The following is an 18,839-nucleotide window of genomic DNA, read 5'->3' on the forward strand; positions in this document are numbered from 1 at the left end:
CAGTTTTAAATTGTAGGATCGGCTCAATTCACATATCAGATCACGCCCCAATTACTTTAGATTTAACTCTGCAATCTCCGATGCACACTTTTAGATGGCAATGAAACAGAGCCATTTTATCAGACCCAGAATTTTGTGATTATATTAAGAAAGAACTATCCATGTTGTTGGAAATTAATGACAACGGTGCTGTAAACCCCTCTACACTCTGGGAAACTACCAAGGCATATTTAAGAGGGCTAATTATCTCATTTTGCAGTGGAAAGAAGAAGAAAATGATTTATGAACAGAAAAACCTGGAGGCAGAATTAGTAAATTGTGAACAGATCACAAACAATATCCAACTAAAGAAAACAGCAACCATCACTTTAATTTTAAAGCAAGGTAAAAACCCAGAAGAACCTTCCTCACACAGACCAATTAGCTTGCAGTGTGTGGAAAATAAAATATTAGCCAAGGTTTTAGCGAATAGATTAGACCCTATCTTTACAAAACACTTCTTTGGAGTTTTGCAAATTCAACGTTTTTTAAATTTAATACCCCAGTACAAGGAAGGTCAAGGACCAGAGCAGATTGAATCACTTCTTTACCGCGTCTGCTGAGGAGGGAAAAAAATACTTATCTTATACTGTACTTATATTCATTTAATGTGGAGCTGTCCAGAAATACAGAAATTTGGGGTCGAAATTGGTAATAAAATATAAAATATCATCCATGATACATCACTCTATTGAGCTTAATCCACTACAGTGTATATTAGGCCTACACGCTGCCTCACCTGAATTAAACATATATAAGAGAATTCTCAGTCTTTTGTGGTACAGTGCAAGATTATCAGTTCTGCAGCACTGGCTAGACTATGACAGTCCATCTATTTCAGGTTGGGTCAATAATGTTGTACGTTTACTTCCTTTGGAAAGACTCACATATGTCCTACATGGAGACTTGAATGGTTTTTCTCTGTTTGGTCCCCTGTCATAGACTTTATGGGAGAGGAATGTGCTGAAATTACATTTAAAGGTTTTGCAACCTTGGGAGCAAATCGAGCAAAACGATTTCCTAGTAGCTAAATTTGGGGGATGATGATTGATTTGTGTTGATATTGCTTTCTTGTATTTTTATTTGTTTTTTGTTGTTTGTTTGTTTGTCAGTCTGACCATTTACTGTTTGTGTTATGTGTGATTTTGTGTAATCTGTATAACTGTAAAATAAAATGATTGAATGAAGATAGATAGATAGATAGATAGATAGATAGATAGATAGATAGATAGATAGATAGATAGATAGATAGATAGATAGATAGATAGATAGATAGAGCAAATATTCCTGGATGCACATTTTCCTGATATAAAAACATTGAAGTAAATAAAATCTCTGAAATTGGGCGATCATCATCATCTATTTACACCAGATGTGAATAGTTCTGGATGAATAAATAATTCTTGTTGTGGTACTCCAAGCCCTTTCAGTATCAGTATTTGAAACTGTGGCTGTATTTAATCAGAAACAATTCATTCAAAACTGTCTTTCAATCTTTGTTTGTATGTTCAAATATCTAAAGTCACACACAAGTTGTTGTTGTGAATGCTCTTGACTGTGGAGGTACATAAGTGGTCTGGACAATCTTTTAGTATGTAAAGACACTACATTATCCTAGCCAGACAGCATTGTGTGACGTCAGTGCATGGAACGGTGCTATTCAAGTCCTTTCAGTAGCAGTACTTGTAATGCTGAAATGTATTTAATGCATAACAATACATACACAAATGGCTTTCAGAGCTTTCTTTGTATGTTCAAATTCGTAAAGCCAGACACAGGCTGTGTAGGGCGCTTACTGAACGGGCGTAGACACAAGTGTGAATGATCTTGACTGTGGAAATGTAAATAATATGGGTTCCTTTTAGTGTGTAAATACAGCACATTAATTAGCCGAGACAAACAGTATTGTGTGACGTCAGTGGATGGACTGGTGGTATTTCAAGCCCTTTCAGTAGCAGTACTTGAAACTGTGACTGTATTTAATCCATACAATACATACACAACTGGTTTTCTGTGCAAATAATTCACACCGTCTGTAGTGTAGATCACTGAGTTATGTTAGGGTGACCATATTTTGATCTCCAAAAAAGAGGACACTCGGCCCGGCCACGACATAGCCTTCTTAAATGATACTCGCAGTTTACTCAAAGATGCCTTATAATTTAAATATATTTAAAGTTTATATGTATGGATAGAAAATTCAGTTATATTACAAAATAATATCTCTCAAAGACAGAAATTCAGATAGGCCCCAATAGATAGGGGACACATACACACTAGAGTGTGGCTTCCCGATCAGAGCCCAACGGGTTGGGCTGGGTTCGGTCAAAAATGTATCAATTGTATTATAATTATATTGATAAATGATAGTATATGTAAGCAGCGCCCCTTCACTGGACATTTTCAAAGCCACCCTCAAAACTCATCTGTTCACCATGGCTTTTTAATTTGATTAACCCTCTTATGCCCAGTGTACCATCACACAGTTTCTCTACTTTCTTCTGTTGTCTGTCATAGTCGACATTATAGTATGTTAACATTCAAATGATGTTCATGGTCAGAGAGGGAAAATACAATTTAAGAGGGAATCATAATTTTAAACATCCTACCATCCATTCGACTCTGAAAAGTATGTGCATCTCTGTCTGTGGTGTAAAACTGTGGAATAAACTAGATGAGGACACAGAAATGTGCATTAACTTAAAACAATTTAAACACAACTACAAACAATCACTCTTGGTCAGCTATAAAGAACTGGACTGCTAATTTTCTACTTTATACTTTTTGAGAAAGGATTTTATTTAGCCTTGTATGTTTATAAGCAGGGCTCTATTTCATATTAAAGACTGAATGTTAAATGCTTGTGCTTGTTTGAGACAAATAAAAATCAAATCAAATCAATAGTTTTGTTGCTTTTCTGTTCTGCTTGTTTTGTTCTGTTGGTGTTATTGTTTCCTTACTATGTATTGTAAAGTGACCGTGGGTTTTTTGAAAAGCGCTATAGAAACTAAAGTTATTATTATTATTATAAAGGAATATATGTAAGCTTCTGTGTAATTATTTAAGAGTAACAGAAACAACAGAAAGCATTTAGTTCTCGTATTGTTTCCTGCCAATCTGCGGTTCCTGCTCCAGTCCGCTAGGTGGCGGTAATGCGCCTGAAAGCTGGTTTGCTAACGCCATTAAAATTCAAACAACAAGAAAGACGAAGAAGAAGAAGAGGTTAAAGTTCCTGCAACGAGGCGTACCGTCAGTGTGAGCGACAGCAGAGCTGCAGTGGAGACGTGTGTGTGTGTGTTTCTGTCTACACAAACATTCAGCTGAATCCAGCAGGTTTCCATCAGCAACTGGTGAGTTCACTGACCTACAGAGACGACAGGAAACTGAAGATTCCGTCATAAGGTTAGTTAAAACCAGGAAATGTAACGTTAACAGCTGAAGCAGTCGTGCTAAAAGAGGTGTAGCTCAGCTTCAATTCACTTTGGGTCCAACACGGTTTAGTAAGTTATTTTATGTGTCCTGTGAAACCAAAAGATTTTACAGCTGATGCGACACCGTGTAAACACAATGCAGAGGCTGTGTGAGGCAGTGATGGTGATAAATGTGAATTAAATATATGTCTTTATATATAAAACCACTGATAAGAATGTAGCAGAAAGCCTTCACAGGGCTCCAAAGAGCGTGTGATTGCGCAGTGCATTTTCGCGGTCATTGTTTTGTTTCGGTTGGTAAGAGAGAGAGAAATGAAGCGATAAGCGAGAAAGAACACAAGAAAAACATGGAGCGGGCTAATGAGAAGTGTGTCGGACGGTGTTACACCGAAATCTGTGACCGTCGGAATCTGTGACCACAGGGGGCGATGTTGCACATTGTCTGCGTGTGTGTGGCCATCAACAATGGCAATGGAAAGTAGATAGCCTTAAGGTAGATGTTGTAAATTACTTTTATTATAACAACGTTTTGTGTGATAATGTATGCACTGTTTAATAAATGAGTGAACATCGACACAGGTGTTCTGTTATTGCCTCACTATTTGGACAGATGTATTCTCATTTCAAAGTTCAACTGTAAAGAGCTAGATGCACAGCCATCAGAATATGTGACCTCACTGAATCTGCATAATAATGAGTTTAAACCTCAAAATAACTGTTTTCAATCCTTCTGTCATCCTCTCACATTAATATGGACACATATATTTGTATTTGGGATCATCACAGAGATAGAAACACAGAGGTCACATATTCTGATGGCTGTACAGCGGTCACAGATTCCGACGGTCACAGATTTCGGTGCAACACCGGCAAATCGGCCCAACATTCGCGGGAAAGCTGGCAGTGTAAAAGGGGGCTGGGGTCAAGCCAGCCCTCACTTTGAAACGTTTGGTGACGTTGTTTTGCGGTGTGCGCATATACTACGCATTACGACAAGAGCGAGAAAGGACTGATTTCAAAGTAAAAGCAAGCTTCCTAAACGACCTCAGGGTGCAGTGAAATTAAGCAATATTTGAAAGTTCAGTATATGAAAGTTCAGAGGGCTTTTATTCTGAAATGCTACATCAGATTGACCTGATATTTTCTGGGTGACACCCTGAGGTCGTTTTGGAAGCTTGCTTATACAACAGTTAGTTCCGACCGAGTAATCTGATTGGACGAGAGGCATTCCGTGAGTGGTGACATAGAGTATAACATCACTGGGACTACTGATAACAGTAAAATCACTCCGCTCACAGGTGTAATAAATATAAATACAGCCGTTAATTAACCAGCTGTCACATTGGCTACATTGACACAAACGGACACTATAGCGTTACACCAAGAAGATGGATATTTTCCCCAAAATGACATTTGAATCAAATTCTGAGTGGTCGTCAGGAGAGGACGAGGAAAAGGAAAGCCAGGACTCTTCTGTGCAGACCTCCAGGTGTGTTTGAGTAACATCAGCCGACCTCGACAAACTGGAGAGGAGCAAAAATGAAGCGAACACGGTCAGGAATTATCACTGATCATGTGATGAGGTACTGATGAGGATGAGGGAGAGAGGAAGCTGAATCCGGCCGTGCCAACATCCAGGTTTGCCAACGTTTCATCAGCCGAACTGGACGAAGTTACACAGCTGCAGATCAATGTAAATACAAAGTAGCTTGTGAGTTCCTGGCGTGTGTGCTGCGTTGCCTGGCAACAGACTGGGGGATCGCGGAGCTACATAACATACTTAAATCATTTATTTCTTCGGCACTTGTGCCTACGACCGAATCACAGCCGTGACGATATACAGTACAACATCACTCCCTCTCGTGTGATATTGCGTAATTTTACTGCACCCTGAGGTCATTTTGGAAGCTTGCTTTTACTTTGAAATCAGTCCTGTCTCGCTCTTGCCATAATGTGTAGTATATGCGCGCACCGCAAAACAAAGTGAGGGCTGGCTTGACCCCAGTAAAAGGGGCTGTTGTTTCACCTCCGCGTGGCGCTGCCTGTTTGCTTGCTCAGTTTTTGAATAACATATCTTGGTGTCTGCTGGACCAATTTGTTTCAAACAACAATATTGTGAAGCCTGAAATCCACTCTGCGTTTATGTGGGAAACATTTAGGGGCCTCTTGGTGACTTTTTTTGAGAATTGAGTAACAGCTTCTGTGCACTTTTTGTGTCTTTGGTTTGTCCCATTATGTCTCCTTTTAGTTTCTCTTTTAGTGTGTATGTAAATGCTTGCTACTGTTTTAATAAATACACCTACATCAGGCAGGACCTAACTGCACAATGAGCTAGTAAACCAGACACTGAATAAATGCAGATTGTGTTGGCAAACTTTATGGACAACCACAGGTTGTATTATTGTTGCTCATTTTTCTCAGTAAATTTTGCCCTCAGTTGGATGCAACATTACAACAAATTTTCTTGATGACACTCCTTATAATCAGCTGATCATGGTTCAATATTAATACCATAATAATCACAGTTTTGTTTTTGTATCTCTCTTGTTGTCCTCAGAGTGTAGACATGGCTGCTGCCAACTGTCTGCTGACTGAAGATCAGTTCCTGTGCTCCATCTGTCTGGATGTCTTCAGCAATCCAGTCAGCACACCATGTGGACACAACTTCTGTAAAACCTGCATCACTACACACTGGGATACTAATGTCCCGTGTCAGTGTCCAAACTGTAACAAGGTTTTCCACACCAGACCGGAGCTGTTTGTCAACACCTTCATCTCTGAGATGGCTGCTCAGTTCAGACAGTCAGCTCAACAGAAAGCCAGCAGCAGCAGCAGCTCAGAGCAACAAGTTTCCAAACCAGGAGAAGTTCCCTGTGACATTTGTGCTGGAACCAAACTGAAGGCCCTGAAGTCCTGCCTGGTGTGTCTGGTCTCCTACTGTGAGACTCACCTGGAGCCTCATCTGACAAGATCAGGCCTGAAGAAACATCAGCTGATCGACCCTGTGGAGAACCTGGAAGGCAGGATGTGTCTGAAGCACGATAAACTGCTGGAGCTGTTCTGTAAGGATGACCAGACAGGCGTCTGCATGCTCTGCACAGACCACAAGACGCATGATGTTGTTCCTCTGAAAGAAGAATATGAAGGAAAGAAGGCCGAGCTGGGGAAGACAAAGGTTAAAATGCAGCAGATGATCCAGAAGAGACGACTGAAGATTGAGGAGATCAAACGCTCTGTGAAGCTCAGTGCAAAAGATGCAGACAGAGAGATAGCAGATGGTGTTCAGGTCTTCACCGCTCTGAAGGAGTCTGTTGAGAGAAGCCAGGCCGAGCTCATCGACACGATCAAAGAGAAGCAGAGAAAGACAGAGAAACAGGCTGAAGGCTTCATCAAAGAGCTGGAACAGGAAATCTCTGAGCTGAAGAAGAGAAGCACTGAGGTGGAGCAGCTCTCACGCTCTGAAGATCACGTCCACCTCCTCCAAAGCTTCATGTCCCTGAACACTGCTCCACCCACCAAGGACTGGACCAAAGTCAGCATCCTTCCACCTTCACATGTTGGGACTGTGAGGAGAGCTGTGAATGAGCTGGAGGAGACGATCAACAAACAGATGCAGACGCTCTTCGCCAAAGTTGAGCTGCAGAGGGTCCAGCAGTATGCAGTGGATGTGACACTCGATTCTGATACCGCACACCCCAAACTCATCCTGTCTGATGATGGGAAACAAGTTAAACGTGGTGATTTAAAGAAGAATCTCCCAAACAATCCAGAGAGATTTGATTATTGTGTTAATGTCTTAGCAAAGCAGAGTTTCTCTTCAGGAAGATTTTATTTTGAGGTTCAGGTTAAAGGGAAGACGAAGTGGACTGTAGGCGTGGTTGGAGAGTCGATCAACAGGAAGGGAAACATCACACCGAGCCTTCAGAATGGTTACTGGACGATATCATTGAGGAACGACAATGAGTACTATGCTCTTGCTGATCCTGCAGTCTGTCTCTCTCTGGAGTCTCAGCCTGAGACGGTGGGGGTGTTTGTGGATTTTAAGGAGGGCCTGGTCACTTTTTATGATGTTGATGCTCCAGATGTTATCTGCAGCTTTACTGGCTCCACCTTTTCTGAAAAACTCTACCCATTCTTCAATCCTGGTCCTAATCATGATGGTCAGAACTCTGCCCCACTGATCATCTCTCCTGTCAATCGCTAAGTAGAACATTTGATTTACTACAACAAGAAATTACTTGTTGGGATTGCAAGAACTTTTTTTCCACCCCTATTCTGTAGATAAAAACAGAATGCAACTATTTGTAAATCTCTTTTGGATTCAGAAAGACTTGTCTGGATGAAATGTTTTCATTTTAACCAAAACCATGATCTTATTCATAAACGTCGGGCCTGTATCAGGAAGCGGGATTAATGTCTCAGCGAGGGAACTTCAGGGTTAACCCTGGGTTTTTGGTCTCACGAAGCTGGTTCAGTTCTTATCGGGGTAGATCACCATGGTAACTTACTGTGAACGGTTATCCTGCTCCGGAGCAGGGTAAGTTCAGGGTTGAATCTGATCCTATAAAAAGCACCACCCACTGGCCAATCAGCTGTTGATGGCTGACAGAAATGCAGCCCAGTCATGACGGGAAGTTTAATTCATTTGATTGATTTTGATTTGAAAGTTTATTTTGAACATTAAAAAGAAAAGAAAGCAACAACAACAGACAATGAAAAGATTGTTCAAAAAGGAGTGAAAAGAAGTGGAACTTTCATCCCAGCCCTTCATAAGAAAGAAACTGATCATTAGCGGACACTTAATAGCACCATTAATTAGTGCCAACATTTTGTTTTGTTGGAGGAAATGATCCTGTTAAAGATAATGGGCCTAACTGACAGCTTTGCTGCTGGAAATGTGGAAAGTAGCCTATCATGTCTACACTTCATGGTGTTTGAGGATTTTCCTTTTGTGTTTTAAAGAGGGACACTAGGTATATTTCTGCACAGCTGTTAATTTCTAACACAGCTCAATATCAGGATGATTTTATTCAGACTATCAGTTTGGTGTTGATATGATTTAACTGTGGCGTCAGCTTTAAGCTTTATTGTAGCATATATAACGTTATGACAAAGAAGACCAGTTTATCAGACGCAATGATGTTAGATGATAATTGTAATACACGCAATTCATCTGCGCAGCATTGATTTCATGGGATTCAAGGGTGTGATCAGTGTCAGATGTACAGGTACTGTAGCTACTTGAACCAGTGGTGAGTCATTTAACCTACACATCATTTTATTTGCTGCCTTGTGTTGTCTTGATTTTTCCCTCTCTCCTCCTCTATTTCTTCTTTCCTCACCCGTTTCTTTTCTTCTCTATTATGTGATTTCATTGATGTTTTGACGGGAATTTCTTTGATAAGCTTTTAGTGGCTTCTAACCTCTCCAGCACTTTTCTTTTTTAATCTTGTAAATGTTATTCTGTCTGTTTTTAACATTATGTGCAAATAAACTAATCTAAACTAAAACTAAACATTATTCATCCCGTTCGCATGTTTCCTCCTCCTGCAGCTGCCACGGTGTTGGCCTTTTCTCTAATGTTGCTTTTCTCCTCCTCATATTTTAGTAGAATTAATCTCTGATCCTCACATGAGAAATACTTTTTTTCCTCACATACGGCGCTCTGTGAGGACGCTCAGTGACGTTCAGTGACGCTGCGCTTCTCTCATGATTGTGATTGGTCCGCTGCGTGCGCGTTCACGGCTCTTGATAAAGCAACCCTGGGTTGAGTTACCGAGTTGATATCCAGCATCGTGATACCGATTATCCTGAATCCATTCTTAGGGTTAGTCAACCCAGGATAGGTCTGGGTAACCCAGGAAAGGTTGATCTCGCTTCGTGATACAGGCCCCAGGTCTATCTGGCTCAAAGCTCTGAAGGCAAACTTCTCCCAGTAGTCATAACAACATCATGTTCCTAAAGTATCAAGTTCACTCAGTAATAACTGTCAAGGTTCATAGACATGTCATTTGTTTTTGCTAGTAACACAATATTAGCTTTTAATTTAGCATAAAATAGCGGCTAGCGGTGTTTTCTTTGTTAATAACAAAGTGCATGCTACATTATTATTTTTCTTCCTCGTCTGTGGTTTAAGTCGCTGCATCTCCCGACAGCAAAAAAAAAGGTTATCCTAAAGTTGACGATCTAGATTGACCGATGGATCGTTACACCCCTGGACTGTCAGAATGAGTGTATATTTGTACAAAAGTTTATCAGTTTGAACATTAAATATCTTGTCTTTGTTCTGTTTTCATTTGAATGTAAGTCAAAATAGATATGCACATCATTGCATTCTGTTTGTACACAGTGTCCCAGCGTTTTTTGTTTTTTTCTGTTTTCTTGATTACATTTATCTTTGATCAAGAACACCAGTTTGAGAACAGACTGATGTGACATCATGTTGTCTAATCTGTTTTAATGGGTGCAACAGCTTCAATTAAGGGATTTAAAACACCACATATAATGCTGCAATACATGACAAGTGCAATTAATCAAAGAAGCGTTGCCAAAAAGTTGCTTTGTTAAAAGTCATTCCATGTTCATTTGGCAAATTTTAAACTTTGGTCACTGATGTATAAAAATGTTGGATTTTTGTGCAGTTATTGAGGCAAAATGTCTGAATAAGAAAGTGATTACACTTTTTAAAGAAATAAACACAACATAAAAACTGTGGATCAGTTTCTGTGCTCCATCTATCTACATGTGTTATTTATTATCTGACCATATTATATATAACAAGTGTTGCATACTGACAAATTACTGAAGATCAGTTTAGGAATGAGATTTTTGGTAGACATGAAACTGCTCTGTGTGAATGTTGTAATGTGCAACAAACAGGCAGAGCATGTTGTTATTTAATGTCCAAAATACCAGCAGGAAAGACAGGTAGTCAAAAGCAGGCTGGAAAAAGAACACATGAAACTGGAAGTTAAGGAAACACTCCAGCTGAGTTCAGGGCACGTTGGATACAGGACAGTATTTATAATATTTGGGAAAGACACTCCAGTCCAGTAGGTGGCGGTAATGCACCTGAAAGCTGTTCGTCAACTGCCATTAAACAGCAGCAGCAGAAGAAGAAGAGCAGGAGAAACAGCAGTGAAGAAGGAGGTCTGCAGTGTTTTAGTTCCTGAAATGAAACTATCTGTCTGACCGTCAGCAGAGCTTCAGTTGAGACAAATCTTTCTGCTTGTCTCTGAACAGTGGTGAGTTCACTGACCTGCACAGACAAGATTCATGTGATGCCGACACTGTTCAGGGACCTCAGTCTCAGAAATATTTAGATACACAATTTTGAAAATGTTGCGTTTTTCCTCGTCAAAATTTAGCATAACTTTGGAGCGTTATTTGCCCCTAAATCCAACAAGATAGCATAACGTGGTTAGCCCCACCTGATGCCTTGGGTCATCTAGTTTGATATGATACCAGTGTCTTTACTGTAGCTTTAAAACTGAGCCTGATTCAGCAGGTTTCATTCGTTAATATCAGTCTGTGTGTGTGTGTGTGTGTGTGTGTGTGTGTGTGTGTGTGTGTGTGTGTGTGTGTTCCACGTTTTTCTCCTCACTGACTTGGTCAATCCATGTGAAATTTGGCACAGTGGTAGAGGGTCATGGGAGGATGCCAATGAAGCAATATTACATCAATTGGCCAAAGGGGGGCGCTATAGCAACCCATTGAAATGTCAAACTTTGAATGGGCATATCTCATGCCCCGTATGTGGTAGAGACATGAAACTTTGCACAGAGATGCCTCTCCTCATGAGGAACACATTTGCCTCAAGAACCCATAACTTCCGCTTATATAGATTTTCCGCCATTTTGAATTTTTTGAAAAACACTTCAAATGGATCTCTTCCTAGGAAGTTTGAGCGATCTGCATGAAACTGGGTGAACATAATCTGGGGACCAATATCTAAAGTTCCCTCTTGGCAAAAGTTGGAAAACTTACTAAAACTGAGCTTCTATAAGGCAATGAATATTGCGGAGGGCGTGGCTCATCACATAAAGGTGTAGAACATCTCAAGGGTTTCACCCATCACCACGCAACTTTGTAGGCATATGACCACACATAATCTGAGGGGACCCCTCCATTATTGACCCCATCAAACAAAATGGGGGCGCTAGAGAGCTCATTTCTTATCTAGGCCTAACCGCCATATGGATTTTTACTAAACTTGGTAGATATGTAGAACAGGACGCCTCAAGGTGACTGGAGAAATTTAACTCTAATTGGCAACTGGGTGGCGCTATAACAACAGAAAAATGCTTCAAAATGGCTAAAATGCGACCGATCGCTGTGGCTCCCCCTGTGGACCAATGTTGGTGTTGTTTCTAATGTTTGGTATGACTAAGTCATGGTATGGTATGCTGTACATAATCACGGAAACTGTCAGTGTGTCATTCTGTCAGTCAGTCATTCTGTCTGTCCCACGTTTTTCTACTCACTGACGTGGTCAATCTATGTGAAACTGCACATAGGCATTGAGGACTGGCATAGGTAGAAGGTGACAAAGCTACCAATGGGTATGGACTAGTCTGCATAAAGAACATGTTCCCTTGCAGCGGTCCTCTGCAAATGAACTGCGGTGAAAGTTGCTATAATCTGTTATTACACGGCTCTATTAAATGCTGTATTCTGATTGGTCAGTCGCGGTATTCAGTGGTCTGATATTACTGTGTAATGAGCAACGGTCATTACACAGTTGCTATGTAGCCCAGCTTTGCTAGGGACGCTCCCCTGCAACACTGCAGCTGTCAAACAACTTCCGAGGGAAAAGACAAATAGAAATGGCTGATTTTAACATTTCTTTTAACTTATTTGGAGAGTAGCTAGAAGGATTTTGAGGAATGGGATGCCGCTGAAGAAAAAGAAATAGAGAAGGAAAGAACAAAAAAATCAAGCGAAAAATGGCACAAGGAACTGACACCTGAAGAGCTTCAAGTGATAGAGGAGGAGAAAGATGAGATAAATACAAAAAAGACAACAAAATGGGCTACTGTACTATACTGTACTGTACTACTACTATACTGACGGACTTTTTCTGCCAAAAACAAAAGAACACAGATTTGAATACACACTCGGCAGTCATGCTTAATGACATTTTACGCAAGTTTTATGCTTCGGTTCAGTCCACTAAGTCTGGGTGAGTACAAAACTTTCACCAAAAGTTGTCGAATCCGGTCAGTTTTAATGCACTTCGTGGAGTTTTTACATTATCCCTTACTTATGATCCATGATTACGGAGTCAATAACCAAACAGCTTTAGCTAGCAAGCTAGTGCACCAGCTACTGGAAAAGTTTTCTACTTCCACTTTAAACAAGCAACTGTGAACGCAAGGCTTACGTTGTGTTTACAACAACAACAATCAAAAATATATATTTAGCAGTCTCGGTCTGTGCAACATAAAACAGAGGGTCTGGTGCTTTCGCCTGCGCACATCTAAAATGCTGACTCTGGAACTCGCACTTATGCACTTCTAATATTGTGGCTCTCCAGCTCTGCAGGGGGATGTTCCTCCTTTGACCCCTCCTGACTGTGGGCCTGTTCCAGTGTTTGTTGTGCCTCAATTTTGTGTGAAAGGAATTTCAGGCCTTTCCCAAATAAACGCTGGTTGAGTCCAGCGATTTAAGCAAATAATAGCAGAGGCTATTAAGTTTTACAGCACCACCACCAAACTGCACATCTAAGCTCTCACAATAGTCCTGAACCTGTCTGCAGAATGAGCTGTTTAGTAAATCAAATTCTGGTCACATGCAGGTTGTAGCCACTGATTCATCGACAACCACAGCACATATTTGCGTTTCAGCATTTTCTTAGTTGATTTGGCCCTCAGGTGCGATAAAACAACAACACTGACTCCTTATATTCCTCTAAACAGTGCAGTGTTTCCTACATAAGTAGAATCTGTGGTGGGAGCTGAGGCTGGGGGCAAACTTTCCTTTTGTTGTGTGTGTTTCACTTTCACTGTGCCTGGTGTTCTGCTGCACCATCTGTGCCAAGAGTACACGCCGCACCCCGAGAGAGTGGTGCAATGAATAACCAAATGGTAGCCTATATATATTATGTCAGCACTCCTACTGAACGGTCTAGCTCAAAAATCATAAAAAGAAATAAACACAATTATGTTTTTGTTTCTCTCTGTTGTCCTCAGAGTGTCGATATGGCTGCTGCCAGCTGTCTGCTGACTGAAGATCAGTTCCTGTGCTCCATCTGTCTGGATGTGTTCACTGATCCAGTCGCCATACCATGTGGACACAACTTCTGTAAAACCTGCATCACTGAACACTGGAGTACTAATGTCCCCTATCAGTGTCCAAACTGTAAGAAGGTTTTCAGCACCAGACCTGAGCTGCATGTCAACACCTTCATCTCTGAGATGGCTGCTCGGTTCAGACAGTCAGCTCAACAGAAAGCCAGCAGCAGCAGCAGCAGCTCAGAGCAACAAGTTCCCAAACCAGGAGAAGTTCCCTGCGATGCCTGCACTGGAACCAGACTGAAGGCCCTGAAATCCTGCCTGGTGTGTCTGGAATCCTACTGTGAGACTCACCTGGAGCCTCATCTGACAAGATCAGGCCTGAAAAGACATCAGCTGATCGACCCTGTGGAGAACCTGGAAGGCAGGATGTGTCTGAAGCACGATAAACTGCTGGAGCTGTTCTGTAAGAGCGACCAGATGTGTGTCTGCATGCTCTGCACCTATTCAGACCACAAGACACATGATGTTGTTCCTCTGAGAGAAGAATATGAAGGAAAGAAGGCCGAGCTGGAGACTGAAATTCAGCAGATGATCCAGAAGAGACGACTGAAGATTGAGGAGATTAAACACTCAGTGGAGCTCAGTGAGGAAGATGCAGACAGAGAGATAGCAGATGGTGTTCAGGTCTTCACCGCTCTGAAGGAGTCTGTTGAGAGAAGCCAGGCCGAGCTCATGGACACGATCAAAGAGAAGCAGAGAAAGACAGAGAAACAGGCTGAAGGCTTCATCAAAGAGCTGGAACAGGAAATCTCTGAGCTGAAGAAGAGGAGCACTGAGGTGGAGCAGCTCTCATGCTCTGAAGACCACCTCCACCTCTTCCAAAGCTTCATGTCCCTGAACACTGCTCCACCCACCAAGGACTGGACAGAGGTCAGCGTCCGTCCACCTTCACATGAGGGGACTGTGAGGAGAGCTGTGAGTCAGCTGGAGGAGACACTTAGTAAACAGATGAAGAAGCTGTTTGAGGTCGAGCTGAAGAGGGTCCAGCAGTCTGCAGTGGATGTGACACTCGATCCTGATACAGCACATCCTACACTCATCCTGTCTCATGATGGGAAACAAGTAAAGCTTGGTGATGTGTGGAAAAATGTCCCAGACAATCCAGAGAGATTTAATTTTCATGGTAATGTCTTAGCAAAGCAGAGTTTCTCTTCAGGAAGATTTTATTATGAGGTTCAGGTTGAATGGAAGACTGAATGGAATTTAGGAGTGGCCAGAGAGTCGATCAACAGGAAGGGAAGAATCCCAGCAAACCCTCAGAATGGTTTCTGGTTATTATCTTTAAGAAATGAAAATGAGTACTATGCCCGTGCCGGCCCTGATATCCGTCTGTCTCTAGAGTCTCGGCCTGAGAAGGTGGGGGTGTTTGTGGATTATGAGGAGGGTCTGGTCTCCTTTTATGATGTTGATGCTGCGGCTCTTATCTACTCCTTTACTGGCTGCTCCTTCACTGAGAAACTCTACCCATACTTAAGTCCTTGTACCAACAATGATGGTAAAAACTCTGCCCCTCTGATCATCTCTCCTGTCAATTACACTAAGTAGAACAGCCACTTAACTTTCTACAAACAGACTGCAAGACACTTAATGAAAGAAAATTGCACATTTACCAGCACTGTGTGCTTTGTATGCTGAATTTTCTTCAGACCCCTGTAGATGTTTTTTGCCCTTTTTTTGTGCAACTCAAAACATAATTTCTCTTTAATGCAGTTTGCAGTTGGGACTTTTTGGCCTATGTTCATTTTCTGTTTTGGCGAAATAGTGCTGGTGATTTTTTTTTTTTTTTTGTCAGATTCCTAAATTGATTTTCAAAAATCATACCATACACAATAACAAGATGCCTTGTGGTTTTTGTGTCATGTGTCCAAACAATGTTAATTGTGCCAGAAAACAATGACATTGATACTGATGACATTGGTGTAAACATGTTCTACTTTAATCATTTTAATGTTGAAATATTTGTATTTGAAAATGTTGGCCCCTCAAAGATGTGTCCAGGGGCTGTACTCAAACATATTGAGAACACTCTCAGAGAGCTCCTAACTCAAAAATATTTTAGTAAGGACTCCTAGCTTAGGGGTGATTTAGGAAAGTTCTCAGAGCGACTCTGAGCAAGGAAGGGACAGAAAGTTTTATCTGAGTGAGGAGGTGTGGTTGACCCTGTTGCTAGTTGTGATGCATTCTTTTAACAAATGTGATTGGTTGTCACAGACACGCCCTTTTGTGAGCCTACAAGGTGTGGACAACCAGTGGAAATTACTGACTGTCAAAGTGTTGTCACCGTTAGTGTGATCACTCTGCTGATGGAAGGTTGAGACAGACTGAACTCATCACTACTGCACTGTTTTTTTTTTTTTAAGTTTTCCAAATATCTTAGTGTTGTGTTCATTTTATGTCATTTTAAGTCCTCCTCCCTGCTCCTAACAGTTTTTCACCTTAGGAGCTCTTATAAGGTCTAAGATGCTCAGTAAATAACTTCTTTACACAGATTTAGTCTTAACTTTGAGGAAAAATTCTAAGAAAACGTCACAGTTCTAAAAAAATCTTAGAATTTTGTCACTCGGAGCAACTCTTGGCACCAGGAAGCTGAATACGGCCTCAGGATTTTTGTCAACTCTGTCAAATTTCTACAAACATCATTTAATCAGATATAAAAAGGGAAAGCAAAATCACAAGGATTCTGAGAAATATTCTCAAAACGCTGCATGACTGTGAGTAAATGATTAGATGGTGCAGGGATAATATGTGTGGTTGATTAGGGATATGCACACATTTCCCACCTAATGCTACAATGGCAGAAATAGAGATATTTGAAGAAACTGTAAAAACACAACCGTGCAGCAGTGATGACTTGAATCTGTCTCAACCTTCCATCAGCAAAGTGATCACACTAACAGTGACAACACTTTCATGGTCTCATGTTCTCATGCAGTTCATTTAATTTCCACTGGGTGTCCACACCTTGCAGGCTCACAACAGGCCTGTCTGTGACAACCAATCATATCTGTTAAAAGAATGTGTCTCACCTAACAACGGGGTCGACAACACCTCCTCACTAAGGTAAAACTTTCTGTCCCCTCCTTGCTCAGAGTCGCTCTGAGAACTTTCCTGAACATATCGCCTTATATAAATAGTCCTAATTAGGAGCTCTCTGAGAGTGTTCTCAGAATGTTTGTGAATACGGCCCCTGGTTTCTTGAAAGTTGTGAATGCTGCTCAAGTAGTGATTAGCTTTCTATTTTTTGATACATTGATTAACTAATATTGTAATATTGCTATCGGGTGTGTCTCAGCCATAACAGGTAAACTCTGTTGTCCATCAAATCAAAACCAAGTAAGAATTATGTTTGAGTATTTTGATCAGCAATAAGAAAACTCTGAGCAACTGTGAAAAATATAATGGCTACTTGCTACAACTCTGACGTCCATTGTACTATTTAAGAAAAATTAAATCACGTGGAGGTTGGCTCATTGCAAGATTTAAAGGCGCCGTATGTAAGAATGTGGCCAAAACGGTTACTGCACTCAAATTCAAAATATTGCTGTGAGTCATGCCCACCTGATGGAGCTATCAAGTGCTTTTTCCACGGTCTCTGCCTCTTACTGGGGGTGGAGGTGCTTGGACCCACATAGCTAAAGAGATGAGCGTTTTTATCATACATGAGTGGCTCTCAGAGGGTACATGCATTTCCTGTTGTATCAGTAAAGGTCAAGATGTATTATAATTGATGTTAGCTGTTGACTAGGGATGGACATATCGGAGGAAATATGCAGGATATTTGACCTAACTATGCTTCATTTTTGCTTCACCTCTGTAAAATTATATAGCTTTATAGCAATATATATGCGAAGACCTAATGAGGACTCAAATTGGTGTCAAATGTAAAGTTTTGTCTTATCGTGCTAATGTTTGCGCTGTTACCAAAGCAAACACGCCGGCAGCGGCTGGACAGCGGCATGCTGGAGATTTGTTTTCCCATGGGCGGCTGCCATGGCAGGGCTGCGTGGCCGCATCCTTGACCTTCGGTTTCTAGCGGACCGTTGATGCAAGTCCGGCTTCTCTGCTGCTAACGCTGCTGCCGGGATACAGCGGAGGAGGAGCCGGCTGCTAATGCTATGTACCGGGATACTGCTAATGCTGCTTGCCGTGCTGCTAACATTTATTTTTCAAAAAAATCAGCCTGGTCGATGACCCACCTGCACATGGGCTACAATGTGTGATCGAAAATGAATAACAGTTGAAAGTATTCAAAATGTCCATCCCCGTCTAGCTATGATGCTAGTTAGCCAACTTTGGCTAAAGCTTACCTGTCGAGGAGAAGAGTAGCCACTTCGACATCCGATTTCAAATTCTTCTCTGGTTTCAACCGTCTCCACCGTTCGAAAGCATCTCCTATATAGACCCTCGCTTTGCCTCGAGTTTTGTCTTGGCGTTTTTGGGAATCATAACGAGGTCGTTTGGGTTTAGTCGCACCGTCAGCCATTGTAGCTCAGTCGTAACTGGCAACCCGGATGCTGAGACTCTACTGACTGCGTGACTGGTAGACGGCGGTGGGTGGTGCAACAGGCCAAAACAGAATTTCAAAACATAAACATGATTTGTAGACCGTAAACAATTTTTTAAAATGCGAATTTTCTGGCTGTACTATTGTTGTCAGTGAGATCATTATGTTATATGAACATTATTCCTTAGTCTCTGTGAAATATTAGGATGATTTTACAACTATTTGCTTTAAATTTCTTACATATAGCTCCTTTAATAGTTAGGACTTCGGTCTTTTAAAATGTAGTTTCCCAGCCTAACTGAAACTAAAAATCAAAACCTTCCATAAATAATGTTTTGTTCTACTTCTCAGGAGTGAGGAAGTTACAAAGCATTCAATAAATGTTGCATTGTTTGCAGTTTTGTTTTTGCACAGTCATGTTCAGGCACAGAAATAAACAGTGTTGACTTAATAAACCCATTATCACCATACAGGGACATCATTATTTTCAAAAAAACTTCTGACTGTTCAAAGACTATGCTTTATTCTTATATCAGTCAGGCCTGTTAATCCCTAATGGTAAAGAGAAAT

The 18,839-nt window shown here is 41.2% G+C and overlaps 2 protein-coding genes across 5 annotated transcripts in view; both read left to right on the plus strand.

Moving 5' to 3' along the window:
- Window positions 1–18,828, plus strand: part of LOC125887798 (E3 ubiquitin-protein ligase TRIM21-like) — a 45,109-nt gene extending 26,281 nt beyond the window's left edge. For 3 of the 4 annotated variants that reach the window (XM_049574872.1, XM_049574871.1, XM_049574869.1), the window contains exon 2: window positions 13,661–18,828. In XM_049574872.1, the coding sequence (XP_049430829.1) occupies window positions 13,670–15,310 (1,641 nt within the window). In that variant the 5' untranslated portion in view covers window positions 13,661–13,669 and the 3' untranslated portion in view covers window positions 15,311–18,828. Of the gene's footprint in view, window positions 1–10,593; window positions 10,715–13,660 lie in introns of those variants that run through there. The other variant, XM_049574870.1, reaches the window with a different exon arrangement.
- On the plus strand, window positions 3,295–8,334 carry LOC125887799 (zinc finger protein RFP-like). Its single transcript, XM_049574874.1, has 2 exons — window positions 3,295–3,441; window positions 6,028–8,334. The coding sequence occupies exon 2, from the start codon at window positions 6,037–6,039 to the stop codon at window positions 7,672–7,674; it is 1,638 nt and encodes a 545-aa protein (XP_049430831.1). The 5' UTR covers window positions 3,295–3,441; window positions 6,028–6,036; the 3' UTR covers window positions 7,675–8,334.
- Window positions 18,829–18,839: the final 11 nt, after the last annotated feature.

The sequence above is a fragment of the Epinephelus fuscoguttatus genome, linkage group LG4 (genome assembly GCF_011397635.1).
Source record: "Epinephelus fuscoguttatus linkage group LG4, E.fuscoguttatus.final_Chr_v1".
Taxonomy (NCBI): domain Eukaryota; kingdom Metazoa; phylum Chordata; class Actinopteri; order Perciformes; family Serranidae; genus Epinephelus; species Epinephelus fuscoguttatus.

What these genes read in the sequence shown, in the direction of transcription:
- LOC125887799 (XM_049574874.1), top strand. Translation starts at nt 6,037, where the DNA reads ATGGCTGCTGCCAACTGTCTGCTGACTGAAGATCAGTTCCTGTGCTCC.